General features: G+C 38.8%; 1 protein-coding gene across 2 annotated transcripts in view; it reads right to left on the bottom strand.

Moving 5' to 3' along the window:
* Nucleotides 1–15,188, bottom strand: part of GPC6 (glypican 6) — a 1,058,679-nt gene that overhangs the window by 777,423 nt on the left and 266,068 nt on the right. For both annotated transcript variants that reach the window (XM_036832071.1, XM_036832072.1), the window contains exon 2: nt 10,209–10,367. In XM_036832071.1, the coding sequence (XP_036687966.1) occupies nt 10,209–10,367 (159 nt within the window). The remainder of the gene's footprint in view (nt 1–10,208; nt 10,368–15,188) is intronic.

The raw sequence follows: 15,188 nt of genomic DNA, 5'->3' as shown, positions 1-15,188 counted from the left end.
TGTATTTTCTAGATGGTGAAAAATAAATATCTGTTAGATCCTATAAACTAGAAAATAAAAGAGGAAAAAGAAAATAATTTTTTAGTTCACAGATATAAAAAAATTCAACTGAAGTATAATTTTGATCGGCAAAAGATTAAATGAGTTGTGGATCTGGAGTGTAATTCACTGTCAAAATCAGAAGGAAAAAAGAGAAACTTGCTTAATGTGTAAAATCCACTATTTGGTCAAAAGATGCTTGAATCCCACCTTCCATAGTGGGGACGTTTTATTGGCAGACTTAAACTGACCTTGACATGATAAAGCAAAGATTTAAAAGCCGCTGTCATCCTTCTCTGCCTCAGATCTACATCCTGATCACCGATCTCTCAACTCCACTTAGCCAGTGATACTCAAAGTGTGCCGACCCAGAGATGTGAGATGCTTAAGCAAAATGAAGATTTCTGAGTCCCTGAGGGACCACAGAATCAAAATCTCCAGTGTTTGAACACACAAATCTGTGGGTTAACTGGTCCTTCGAGTGACTAATGTGTACCTTAACCCCTCCTTACTCATGTGTATATACCTGTGTGTGTGTGTTTGTGTGTGTGTGTGCACACTCATCCCGCTTTTTGAGGTAAGGGCCTCTACTTCCACTCCAAATAAAGACTACCTTCATTCTGGGAATTTAAAATTAGTTCCATTAAATCCACTGGAATAAATGCTGCTCAAATCAAATATGACTTCCAGGTTTGTGGACCCTAAGAGTTAGTAGATAACTAGAATTCAAGGCTTCCTATTTTCTTCTATCGTATTTATTATAGGAACTTAAGTAATTCATCTGACTGGTCTGTGCCCTTGGGTCTGTGCAGGTCGGTGCCATAGTCAGACAACACTGCAGCATTATTAAATATGTGCCATATTAAGTCAAGTATAGGAAGATAAAATAGAAATAGGAAACTTAATCTCTATACTTAATGAGCTTAGACTTCAAGAGGGACTACGTAATAGATCATACTTTTTTAAAAAGAATACTATTAAAAGAACACTCCTAAATAAGTGAAAATGATAAGGTGTCAACTACACAAGCACTGAGGAGAAGGAGACAGGAGGGCAAGAGGACCAAAACCTGTAATGACCACACATTGTCTTTCAAAAGGAGAAAATATGCAAAGAAATTTTCAGAAATAAAAAATAGGTGGAGAAGTACAGTTTCTTCCAGCATAGAAAAGCCTTGGAGGCCCGATTTCCTGCTATCTTCCTTCAAAGTTTGTTTTTCATTTTCAAGTTGTTTGGACTCAATTAAACCACTAGGTAGGGAGGAAACAGTGTGAAGATCATGTACTACTATATATAATCATCTGAAGAATAATATTTGTCCATTTAATGAATATAAAAAAACCCTTTTGAAAGAATAATAAATGGAAAATTCTGAAAGTGTAATAAGTAATTTTTTAATTTGTTTTACAATTTCTCTGAGTGTCGTGAATCATGCAGGCTTAGTAGCTGGTTACCAACTCTATCTCCAAATTTGGGATCAGGATTCTCCTCCTGTCTAATGAAATACATGGAATCATATGGAATTAATTGTTTAGACAAGCTGTCTCTTCCTTTGGGTTTGCTAAAATGCCAAACTCCCAGAGCTCATGCTGGTTGTCCTTCAACAGAGAATCACTGGAGGACTACCTAGTGATATAGAAATGTTATTTATAATGCGTTTATAATAAATGCTTTACATTTTCTTCTGAATCTTGCCAAAGTTTGTGTTTGAATAATCTGCTTGTCTTGCTGTCCATACATCTTCTAACCAAGAGTTTGACATTTTGAATCACACTTAACAGGAAGATCTAAGGATTAAGCCTCATTTTAATAGGCCTGTTCCTGTGGATAAACTAGAGATGCCATTTCTAGCAACACAATAAAAAAATGTTGGGTGGAAGCAGAAGCTAAGCATCCTTGACCTGAGTTAAAAATCCCTATAAGTTGTGTTCATCTTTGCAATTTGAAAATGGTGTGTCCTGCGTGATTTACTACTGTTGAATTTGCAAGACAGAGTGGCAATACCTGTTGACATTGTTCTATATCTAGAATGAATTCACAGTCTGGAAATCTTCATCCTGTATGTGCTCAAGTCAGTTCTCTCTTTTTAAAAAAAATTTTAATTACATACATTTAGAAATCACCCAAAAGTGAGAACATTATAATAAAGCCCCATGGACTCATCAACCAGCTTCAACCATTATCACATTTATGCCCATCTTGTTCTTTCTATCTGCCCACTTCAGGGACTCCATTAGGACAAGGTATGTCATTTCAGATAAAGATTCATCTGCATAATTTTCTTTTGAATCTTAGAAAAGCATACAAACACTTTTCTTATTCCTTTACCCTGTTATTTGTTTGGAAAAGGGAGATGTTACATCGTCTCGGTGAAGGAAGAAAGCCCGTTTTTATTCCAATTCCATATCACTTGAGAAATGATACAAAATTCCAGTTAGAGAGTGAGGGCTTATACTGCTTCCCACTGCACATCACATCTCACAGGAGATAATGAGGTCTCCATCATCTTTATACACACCATGCAGCTGAACCAGTCCACAATGAGCTACTGTGTTCTCAGGTCTGAAGACAAAAATGTTTCCACTGAGCTCTAATTTACATGCCATTAAATATTTTTCTTGATTTTCATTAAAATAAGAAAACCCGTTTTCTCTATCCAGTGGCAGATCAATTCAACTGAAATAAAATTTCTCCTGTAATTTAACCATACTTACTCAAAGGATTAGTGAACCACTGTCAGGGAACAGACACTTGTCTGCTCATTAACATTCAGGACCAAGAACCCTTCTGGTAGGCTGGTTTCAGCCTCTGATAGAGCAATACTTGAAAGAAATCGGCTTGTCTGTGAAACAGCTGCTCAGCCAACCCACCATACAAGGGAATTGGTGATAATAAGATGATAATATTACAACTACACTGAGAGCTTAACGTTTTCAGTTACTCGAAGGTGGGTGGTACGGGTATAACAATTACAAAATGATTGGTAGTCCATCACAGAGGACACAAAGCTTCTGATCAGCGGTGTTCCCTTAGTTTTGAAAGATCTGTCCAAAGAGAAGAAAGAAAGTGAGAGAGAGAGAGAGAGAGAGAAAGAGAGAAAGAGAGAAAGAGAGACAGGGAGAGAGAGAGAGAGAGACAATTTTCACTTGTACAAAGATCTGGGTTCTTCATGCACTGCATTTAAAGAATCCCCTGCCATGGATCATCTACTCCCACATCGAGCACATGGAAGGCATTTGTGATTTATAAATCTGTTTACTAGTTCTGGCAACGCTCAATCCCTGTTTAGCTGATTCTTGTTTTTGGAAGGTCTGCCCTTTGGGAGAATTGGCAGATTACTTTCCAATGCCAGTGAGACCATTTCTCTAATTTCTAAAACCCAATTCAGCACATCCTGACTTCCAGAGGAGTGTCTTCCAGATGAAATACATGTCATTGAGGTGGTGGCCCAGCAAACTTCAAGGAGGCATTTGGCTAATTACTTCCTATGCTGATTAACATGATAACCCTTACGAATTACAGTTGTTATTCTGTACAATAAACAAGGGGGCTAGTAGCAAAAGAAATGGAAATATCACATCTATTTATTCTTGAATAATATCATGGAAGTGGTGTGTGCGTTCTGAGTGTGCTTATTAATGTGCTAGGATATGGGAAGTAGTCTATAATGGGTGTGTTTGCCAAACTGTGCTTTATTTAGAAAATATTTATTACTCTTAAATTCCTAGAAAATCTGCCTCTCCCCACCCCTGCCCCCCTGCCAAAAAAAAATATACCACAAGTCAACGTGGAAGGTAAAATGTTGTTTAAGGAATAGCAAGAGGCAGTCAGTCGAGGACTGTGGTAGATTAGGATGTAGAATATTCACTCCTTCCCCCATCTCCACACCTCCATGGAAGTTGTATACACCCTGCCTGTCAATTTGGGGAATGACCATGAGATTTGCCTTGGTCAATGGAACCTGAGAAGACCACCTGCCAATTCTAAGCTAGGTCCAAACTCCACCATGAGCAGAACGTAGGCAGAGAGCTGCTTCCCAAAGACGTCTTGAACAGACCAGACCAAATCCGCGGTTTAGAGGCAGGCCTAGCTGAGCACAGGCCAGAACAGCCAAACTCCAGCCAACCCAAAGATGCATTCAAGGAAAAAGAAACCCTTCTTGTTTATGCCCTGAAATGTTGTGGTTAGTTGTTATGAAACAATAGCGGACAGATACAGGACCAAAACAGTTTCTACAGGTTATCTACATCATAAATGTAGGCTAAATGTCAATAAAGTAACATTGTTGGGGGAAAATCAATGGTAACTATGTTTGCACCTCCCAAGGACTCTGTGGACATGCAAACAAAATCTCTGGTGCCTGTCACCTCTTTAACCATCACAACCTTAAGTCACTCTTTAAGGGTCCTGTGTGTCCCATCTTCCAAAAGTCTTCTCTGGTGCCTCTCAATAAAATACTTGACTCCTTCCTTTCTGTTTCCATTGGACTTCTACTTTATGCCATAGTCGATTCTACTTCCTTAGTGTTAGTTTTATACTTATGTCTCCCCAACAAGGTATACTCTGTGACAGACTGACCATATTTTAGTCACTATTAGTCATCTTTGTATCTACTATACACTTAGTTAAGTGCCTTCTATACAGTAGGTTCTGAATAAATGTTTCCAAATTGAAATCTCACTCACACACACACACACACACACATCACCCATGTGACAGGAAATACAGAAGATTCTACTACCACAAGGAAAACAACTTAGGAATTTTTGCTTCTCAAATAAGTGTATTCTGTGAGAAAATTAGACCATATTTGAAAGATATTATTACATCATTGCCATCTCTACAATATATAGATGAGAAGTGATATTTAAAAAGAAAACACAAGCAGATCTGCAGCACAAAAATATTATGCCACCGTGTATAAATTATTCCCGCATTCAGTAAAAATGAGAATTCTGAGGGTGTTACCGTGGAATAAGTTCTTTGGGAGGATTGAAATTACTGCTCAACTTTTTTTTTAATTTGCTTTTAAAAATATACTTGCTGCCAAAATCTCCGGACAAATGTATATCATTAAAATACATAAATAAAAACCAGGAAGGAAAGTAAAATAATAAGACCAAGAACATACTAAACAAAAGCCTCATATCGAGCTTCAGATGTGAATAAATACCAGCTCAAATAAATCCGAGGAAAAAAACTGCCAAAATAAAATATCCCTTCAACTAAATTTTCCTGTCTCTGAATAATCTATATTCCGTACAGGATTCTGGAGAATAGGGTACTGGTGCCTGCATCGAGAGAGAAGCTACCAGGGCTTCGTGAGGTGAGAAAAATAAATAATATGCCTTCATTGATTTAATAACTTTTTTTGCACAAAACACGCACGTCGCTTTAATTTAGGGACAATTTTCAATCGAATAAAAATACGGCTAGATTCTTTACCTAAAAAAATATGGCTAGATTTCAAAAATATGGCTAGATTCTTTACCTAAAAAAATATGGCTAGATTCCAAAAATACGGCTAGACTCTTTTCCAAAAATATGGTTAGATTCTTTACCCACCAATATCATTATTTCCTTGTTAAAAGAGTATCAATAATTTTTAGCCAGCGTCCACTCAAAACAAATAAAAGCTGAGTTAGAATTTCAACCAAGTATCGACTTGCTATCACATTACTATTTATAAATCTGATGTAAGTCAAGAGCATCAAGTTACAGTCTTGGTTTCATCTTTCTTGGTGGAAACTTGGCAAGTCATTTACTCTCTCCAGGCTCCAGGTTCCTTGAGGGCTGGACTATATTTAGATGGGTAATTTTCTTTTTTTAAGGATTAAAAAAAAAAAAAAAATCTCTTTCCACTTTTCTCTGTAAGACATTTCCACCTCCTCCCCACAATTACTGGGACAGAACCGGCAGCGGGAGATAGAGGAAAAGATGTGGCTGATGGTGAAATCTCAGCACATTTGGGGGCTGGAAAGCACGAGAGAGATTATGGGGTAGTTACGGCTAAGAGCAAGGATCCAGGAGTGCTCAGCCTGGGACAAGATGCTGACTGTGCCATTGAGTGTCTGTGTGGCTTTGCCCTGCAATTCACTTCTGGTAAATAGGTTAACATCTGTAATGGGCAAGGAACATGGCCAGATGTTGCCTATTATTACCATTAATATTATCAGAGTATTGGATTGTTCTCCATTTTCCTAGGATCCTAACAAATTAGCCCCTTAGAAGCATGACAGCCATTAGGATTTAGATACAAATACCCATAGGACAGGTTAGACAGTTACTAAACACAAAAATGCTAGGAAAATGAGTGGATACACAAAGACGCCACTTTTTCTCTATTTTTATATGATTCGTTTATTTGTTTATGTACTTCTGGCGGTCTGGGGTACTTGGCAGAGGTGAGAAAGGCAAGAAGTAAGACAATAGAGTTGTGATCATTCTTCCAGGTGTACCTGGCTGGGTCTTCAAACATAATTTTAACCACTGGGTGTGTTAGAAAACCTGGGCTTGGCTACAGAGCAAATTGAGAGCATCCCTGTGTCTTCTGAGGGAACATTTGCGGTGGCCAGGCCCTGGCCAACAGGTGAGGGGCTTACAGGGATGTGTAATGGCAGCCAGAGGTGGAGATTTGGCCAGAAAAGGGAGAACAAACAAACAAATAAAAACCTTGTAAGACACTTGGAAAAGTACCAGTGCCAAGAACATAAACTTTTATTTTATATATATTCATCATATTTCAACTCTATGTTGAAAAAGAAAAAAAGGTACTCAGTTATAAGGAAATTCTCTGCCAAAGAGTGGAAATTTCTGCAATTGATATTATATAGTTTTTCAATTCACTGCCTCTCAGCTACCCTTTTTTTCTATTTATTGCCTCTCAGCCGCACATTTCGGCTAATGGAGGTATGGAGCAAAGCTGGGCCATTTAAGAAAGCTGGCGAAAATTCATATTCATTCAGGTTTAGCTTCTGACCATGCAATCAATATTTATAAATTTATACAGTATCTTCTAAATATTACCAAAGATATTAATAGAAAATGGGAAAGAATATGACAATAAATATAATGTTATGCTCTGTTACATGTTTTTGAATTTCAAATTTTAAAAGTCACCTCTGCCACAAAATGACAAGCTAAATGGAATCAAAACATTTCTAGTATAATAAGGAATGCCAGGACTGTAGACTAATGATTAACAGTGATTGAATCTAGCCTCTCTGAATAGAGTATGGACTGAATCACATATATTAGGTGCAGTTTAAATAGTTGCTGTACTTATTGAAAATAGGAAGGAAAGTGGTCACCTTCTCATATGATACAGTCGTCTTTCATATAATAAAGAACACATAGCCAACAAAGACCTGTAAAATCCAGATGAGAAATCAAGATCTCTAAGAAAGTGGGACCAGAGGCAGAAATGCAAAATGAACACATTGGATCAAGAGAACCCAGCAATAATGCAAAATGACCCACAGAACAGGAAGCTACTAAAAATAAACCTAAAGTCTCTCAAAGCACCATTGGTCTCATCTGGGAAAATAAAACTCAAGAGGGTAACATTCCACAGCTGATCCCAGACAGGGCTCCTCTGCATGCCAACTGATAGTCATCAATAAATGCCACGAGGAAGTGGTTAAAGAAAGGTAAGGGAACAAATGGAAAATTGCCCACATGAATGCACCAGCGTTCCTGAAAGGTGACTTTGCAGGATCACCTTTGTGGGATAAGAAGATAAATCATACAATTGCATGGCTGACCTTCATAAAATTGCCTAATGAAAGATCAGAAATTATAATGGTTACTTTTTAATTTATATATTTTTATAATTTTTTAAAGATAGCTCTTCAGAAGCTGAGCTCACCAGGATCACATTTAGATTTTTTAAAAAAGTCTAGCTGAAAGCTTCCTTGAAAAACATCTTAACTTCTCTCCCATCCCAGCCTAATGCAACTACAATGAAATGCACTGTTGTTAAAGAATTCATCACCCTCTACGTCAGATTGAATCTTAGCAAAATCAATGTCCTGTCAAACCAATTGACATAATACCCCTAAGTACATTAGAATAATTTAAAACGTACCTGTACAGAGAGAGAAAGACAGAGAGAGAGAGAGAGAGAGAGAGACACACACACACACAAAGAGAGAGTGGTTTCTTTGGTAAGAGTAATGAGATCTGGGGTTACCAATTATAAATTCAAAAATATTGAAAGTCATTGATAAGAGAATACAGGAAGTACCTGGCTCAGTCTTGTTGAATAGCTTTACTCATTAAAAAATACAAAATCAACTCCCCATAAATCTACCTTAAGTCTAATATTTTTATTTAAAGGAATATATATTATGTACTGTGAATACTGCTCTGGAATTATTCCTACTTAATTTTGGAGCACAGCTTTATAAAAGCCCTAAGAGTGGGCTTCCCTGGTGGCGCAGTGGTTGAGAATCTGCCTGCCAATGCAGGGGACACGGGTTCGAGCCCTGGTCTGGGAAGATCCCACATGCCGCGGAGCAACTGGGCCCGTGAGCCACAACTACTGAGCCTGCGCGTCTGGAGCCTGTGCTCCAGACAACAAGAGAGGCCACGATAGTGAGAGGCTCGCGCACCACGATGAAGAGTAGTCCCCACTTGCTGCAACTAGTAGAAAGCCCTCGCACAGAAACGAAGACCCAACACAGCCAAAAATAAATAAATAATAAATAAATTATAAAAAAAAAAAAAAAAAGCCCTAAGAGTTGTTTTCTAAAGACATAGGTAGAAGTCAAAAGCAGCATATCATCCTCATCTGCTTTTTGTAACAAAGGATAAGACCTTTCAATTTGCCTCAGTTTGAACCGATACATTATAGTTCCTCAAACACAGAGCCCCTTCAGGGGCTCCTGAATGTCACTGGATTTGTAATCTGTCAATCAAGGCCAACTCCCAAGTACTCCTAGTTGCATTCAAGGGAACAACATTTGCAGCATCACTTCTAAATAAAGTTATTTTCATATACATCCACATATACAGTTGAACACAGAGCGAGAGGCAGAGGAAGAATGTGAAGATGCTGAAACATACTTGCAAAAATATAAGTCCCTTTACTTCCACGGAAAATTCACGTTATCTTGAGTACTGAAACACCACCAGGTGGACCTGCCTTTTAGAACCTGAAGGACTGATTTAAAGAAATTGGTGTGGCCAGTTTAAAGCAGCAATGAAACAGAACATTTTGCCTATTACAGAGAGTAGGAAAAAAAGATGAACTTCGCCAAGGTTTTTCTGAACTGGCTTTGTTGTGCATTGATTGGAAAGGCTGGAGGAAATGAATGGAGGTTCTGTTGCCCTTGGGCAACTTCCTAAGACCAAAGGCGCACAAGGAAGGGTCCCTACAATTTGCAAGTCTGGTTTACAATGAGCCATAGTAAGGTGCATTCATTTCACAGAGCACTGACAACTTTCACCACCTAAGAATATTATCTTTATCGTTTTTATTATTCATTCAGTTGATAAAAGTCAGATTGCTTTTGAATATCTTTCTGAGTCTCTGACGGGAAAATTCCATGCTGAAAACCTAGTAATAATTACTTTCGCTCTTTGTGCTTTCTAATACAAAATGTTTATTTAAAAAACAGAATACAGAAATGAAGTCGACTGGTTATTATCAAGAAATAAATGAAGGGTCTAAACCTTCTGCTGGATGCATTGCAACTACAATATAAAATGTAGTTATACTATAGGAATGGAAAACTCTAAAATAAAGGAGTCTGTCACTGGGCACTTTAAAACAAGCCTATCCTCTTAAAAGTGATGTTCTATTTCAAATAATTTTAAATGACATTTAATGACTTCAAAGCAAATCCCTAGATGGAAACTGAAGACAAGCTATGGTGTGACAAAACCTGACTTAGAATCACTCTAATAATGAAAACGTAAGCCAAATCATTCAGAATAAACCTCACAGGCGAACCACAAATGCCAAACAGCTCTTTGTTAACTCAGGTTTTTTCCAAGACATAAAAATTGTCAAGAGCGCTCATGCCTTTTCTAAAAATAGACACAGTTATAAATGTTTAAGAAGGAGAGAAAAGCTTCCACCTAAAAAAAATGTTTTTCATATAATATCAAGAATCTCGCATCGAAAAGCGCACCCAGAACAACGAGAAATAAAAACTGTCACCTACCGTCAAATTTCTTGTGCCTGGACACGAAAGTGGTGCGCACAAAGTGACTCGTCTCCTCCACCAGGTTTTCAAACTCCAGTTTGCTTTGCTGGCTTAGCTTGTCTTCCATTTCCGTGGTGCAGCACGTGTACTCCTGAGGACAGATTCTTAAGTGTTCCCCTGCAAGGAGTACGTAAACGTCAGCATGGAATGATAAGGGGTTCAGGGAGTTTGCTTCTCTGACATTTCCCTCAAATCCTGGGGTCCTTGTTCCACCAGCCCCCCAGCCCTCCCCATGAACTTTTATCTGGGCCTCAGGGTATCTAACCTTCCAAATACTCCAGACTGAAGTTGAACCCACCCCATGGTTTGAATGTCTATGACCCCCCGAAATTCATATGTCGAATCCTAACCCCCAAGGTGATGGTATTAGGAGATGGGGCCTTTGGGTGGTGATTAGATCATGAATGGGATTGGTGCCCTTCCAGAAGAGACCCCAGAGAGCTAGTTTGTCCCTTCTGCCACTTAGGGACACAGCCAAAAGATGGGGTCTGTGAAACAGGGAGAAGACCCTCACCAGACACTGAATCTACCAGTGACATGATCTTAAACTTCCCAGCCTCCAGAACTGTGAGAAGTAAATGTTTGCTGTTTATAAGCTACCCGGTTTATGGTATTTCTGTTGTAGCAGCCCAAAGGGACTAAGACACCTGACATTTAGTTCCAGCCCCTGTCATGTAAGTAAAGGTACATTAAAGACCCCAGAAGACCACGACGATTTTCCTGCTTTCATTTGAAATGCACCAAGTAACGCCGGGTGACAAGAGATGCAATACAGTTATAAATGTGCTTATCTTTGGAAACCTCAAGTGAGGCAAGAGACATTCAGCCCCATCACCATAGTCTGTTAGACAGCAGGGCCAAGAAAAGATGGCAATCATTCGCTGTGTTCTGTTTCTGCCCGTCTGTCCGTCAAAATGCATCAGCTTTCCTCCTGGTGAAAGCAAGTGTGATTTTAATGGCTGGCCTCCTGTGCCACATGTTCCCTCGGTTAACATTTCTTGTCAGAGAGAAAATGTTCTCCTGCAAGGAGGAAGGCACTGATGGGTTTAATTAATGCTTATGTTGTATGGAAATGTAAAGCAAAAGGTAATGAAAGTCTTGGGTTTAATTCAATAGATTTATCTCTCGATATACTGGGCCACTTCTTTTGACAATATTGCTTTCTTCGGTGCTATTTGCAAGTGGAAGCCAAGCCCTTGCTTCATGAAATTAAAATGGTCTGTTATTGCATAAAATGTGAATTTCCAATTGATTCAGCTCCGTCAGTGTCAAAAATGTTTAACAGAGCCAGCAGAAGGAAGAAGGAAAATCCACCCAACATCTTGCTAAATAAAACCAACAAATTGTCCCTGTGATTAAAATCACTGTAGGGCATGGAAAAACCAAATGAACGAGTACTTGATGCGATGATTACAATTCATTTATAATGTTTAACAGTACTTATATAAAATTATGTCCCCATGACCCTGTTTGAAGTATAGGGTGTCTGTCTCATGCAGTTGGATGTTTTAGTGCCTACTTAAAACAACCCCAGAATAAAAAAGAATCACGGGTCTGTATTAAAGTTAGATCTTATATAATTCCTGGAAGGGAAGGAGACCATAAAATATCTTAGGTATATTTTTTTTTAAAAGGAAAGGAAAATGCATGGTACTTGAGAATGATAAACATCAAATTCAAGATACCAGTTTCCTCCCAGGAGGAATTAGGATTTGAGAGAAATGCTCAAATACTTGTATCTATAATCTTTTATTTCATAAGTTGCTTGATATTTACACAGTGTTTATTATATTACTATCATTACTCTTCTATACATTTAAAATATTTTGTAATAAAAACTTGGAAATATGTCATTAGAAAGTAATAGCCACCATAGTGGTGACAGAAAGGAGGGCAGGGGGTAGATATTCAGAAAGAAAAAACAAGCTGCCCTTAACATTCAGAAGCCAACCTGCCCGGTACCCACAGCCAGGTCACTGTTACTATTACACCTAAACAATCTCACAGAACACCCACCTTAGACAAGATTACCCTGAGACCAGGATGAAATGAGACAAAGCAAGGCCACGTCAAAATTTTGTCTCAAGGACTTCCCTGGTGGCGCAGTGATTAGGAACCCGCCTGCCAATGCAGGAGACACGGGTTCGAGCCCTGGTCCAGGAGGATCCCACATGCCGCGAAGCAACTAAACCCGTGCACCACAACTACTGAGCCTGCGCTCCAGAGCCCGCGAGCCGCAGCTGCTGAGCCCACGTGCCACAACTACTGAAGCCCACGCACCTAGAGCCTGTGCTTCACAGCAAGAGAGGCCACCGCAGTGGGAAGCCCGCGCACCGCAAGGAGCAGCCCCCACTCGCCGCAACTGGAGAAAGCCTGCGCGCAGCCAGGAAGACCCAATGCAACCAAAAATAAATAATAAATTAATTAATTAATAAAAGAAAATTGTCCCAGCACAGACAGAAACAAGGTGATTGTGCCATTCCAAAAGTACTGAACACCTTCTCTCTCAGGCAAAATGAGCCTCTGGACTTCTTTACCTTTTACAGATTGATCTTCACCCTAGTCTCCCTCCTTGCTGGTCACATTTATTGAGATACCTTCTTATAGAATTACCTCTGCTTTCTGACAGCCTCCGATCTAGGGTGAAGCCCTGCTTCTTGGAACCCTTCCCAACATCACACACCCAAATCCAAATCCTACAGAAGATTCTGTTGAAGTCCCTCTTACTGAGAAACCCTGTGGCTCTCCATGGTGTATCCTCAGTTGCTGCATCGAGTGGTAACTCAACTTGTTCAACTACAGGTGTGTTCCTGATGAGTTTCTATTTGAAGGTATTGACCATGCCAAAAAGAGATGGGATAGAACAATGTGAATTTTGAAATTTTCCCACATGTGATTCTGATACATCCCATTGAGAAAAGTAGTTCTAGAGTTGAAAACACTGGGAAGGAATAAGTATGGCTTTATCAAAAGCAAATGGTCCACAAATCACTAATTTTCTTTTTATAAAATACCAAGGCTAACTGATAAGAACAACACTCTTTTTCCAGATTAAATGGATATTTAATATTAACAACTTTACAGAATGTTCCTTTCTCTGACCTGTTATAAACCATTTTCTTAAATCCCCCTACTCTGTTTCCTATTTCCCCCTACTCCATTTCCTACTATATTATGCACAAATGAAATGTCCATTTCTCAAGATTTAGTACATCAGGACTGCATTCTACTTCTGAATCATTACAACTGAGTTTACAACAAAATGCATGGGACTTCTGGTGAAAAGCTGACCAAAAGAAAATAAACATTTTATGACCTGAGGGAAATAGTTGTATTTAGGATATTTGTGGAAGAAACCCTGTGGAATTACATTCATGAAATTAGATTGGATTGGAGGTCTTATAATCTCTAATCACTCCAAGAAAATCAGTATTTTATGTCAAGTGATAAATAAAAAGAGAAAGATACTTCTTAGTGGGACAAATTTAAACCAAATTTATTTCTTGTGTGTGTGTATATATAGTCATGGAAATATATGTAAGCGGCTGCCTTATTAATTCAAAGCAGTGTTAGATTTTTTTAATTGAACTAAAGTGTCCTTAAGAAGTCAACTCATGTTTCCTCCTCTGTATGGGTCCCTGGCAGAGAGATAATGAAAGACATAGAGAGACAGAGATAAAAAAGATGGAGAGAGAAAGTGAACAGATGGGGAGATCAGCAGAATGTTGAAGAATCGTGCTATAGGAAGAGTAACTCTTTTGTGCAAAGTTCTTGTTAGAGTTCCTAGGAAAAGACCACGACGATGTCCCCAAACACACAGGACCAGCGCGCATGAAACCTGTGGTCCATTGAGACTGAGCCTCGCTTCCTTCCTAACACATCACTAGGTAAGAAGGTTGTGGAGGAATTAAACTCTTCAACAGCTCCTCTCTCCCCCTAATTTGAGGCCACTGCTAACTGCCAAAACAACCTGATGACTTTGAATGGCCAGAAAGACTTAGGACAACTGGACAATTTGTTGTGAGTAGGTTCATTTATTTATTTTAGTTTTGGCCCTAGAACAGGGGTATGCAAACCATAGCCTCTGGGCCAAATCCAGCCTACCATCTGTTTTTGTAGGACCTGTGAGCAAAATGGTTCTAAAAAATCAAAAGAATGATATTTTGTGCTATGTGAAGTTTTATGAAATTCCGATTTAATTGTCCATAAATAAAGTTTTATTGGAAAACAGTCCCACCTACTCATTCATGCCTTGTCTATGGCTGCTTTAGGGTTAGAACAGAAGAGTAGTTAGACAGAGACCACAGGGTCTGTAACACCTGAAATATTGACTTTCTGAAATCAGACACGACAGCTACTTGGCTGTATAAAGAATTACCTCTCACCCTTCCTGTTCCAATTTCTCCAAAGAACAAGAATATGAAACTTTTCTCAGTTTAAATACTTCCTGACACTTAAGAGTATTTGTATTAATAATGGGATTCTTCCAAAGCTGTAATTTAGGAGGGAGAAAAATGTGTTGTCCTTTGAGAGTTTCCAACCCACACTCCTTTCTCAAATCCCCTTAGGTTCTCTAGATGTTATCTATTACATAACTAGATACAATATTTAGCTCAATTGGAGTACCACCAGGCGCCTCCAAGATCACTAATAATAAAGATACTAAATAGCTGGTTCCAGGCAGAAAATGTGGGATTGAAACTATGATGCCTGTACCCTGACATATCAAACATGTATTGAAAAATCTATGTGCAAATCATGATGATAGGTTCACATCCCGCAAGATGAGACACAAGGTCAGGAAATCAGCTTACACAAGTGCCTGCTTTCTTAGGGCACCTGAAGTTCATGCCAGTGAATTCCCGAGTCCCTGTGTTTTTATAGAAATCTTCATTAGCTCTAAAATAAACAAAAGAAATCGAAAATGTGGAAGAAAGG

Source organism: Balaenoptera musculus, chromosome 18 (assembly GCF_009873245.2).
Source record: "Balaenoptera musculus isolate JJ_BM4_2016_0621 chromosome 18, mBalMus1.pri.v3, whole genome shotgun sequence".
Classification (NCBI taxonomy): Eukaryota; Metazoa; Chordata; class Mammalia; order Artiodactyla; family Balaenopteridae; genus Balaenoptera; species Balaenoptera musculus.
This window is presented reverse-complemented; position numbering and strand designations above follow the sequence as displayed.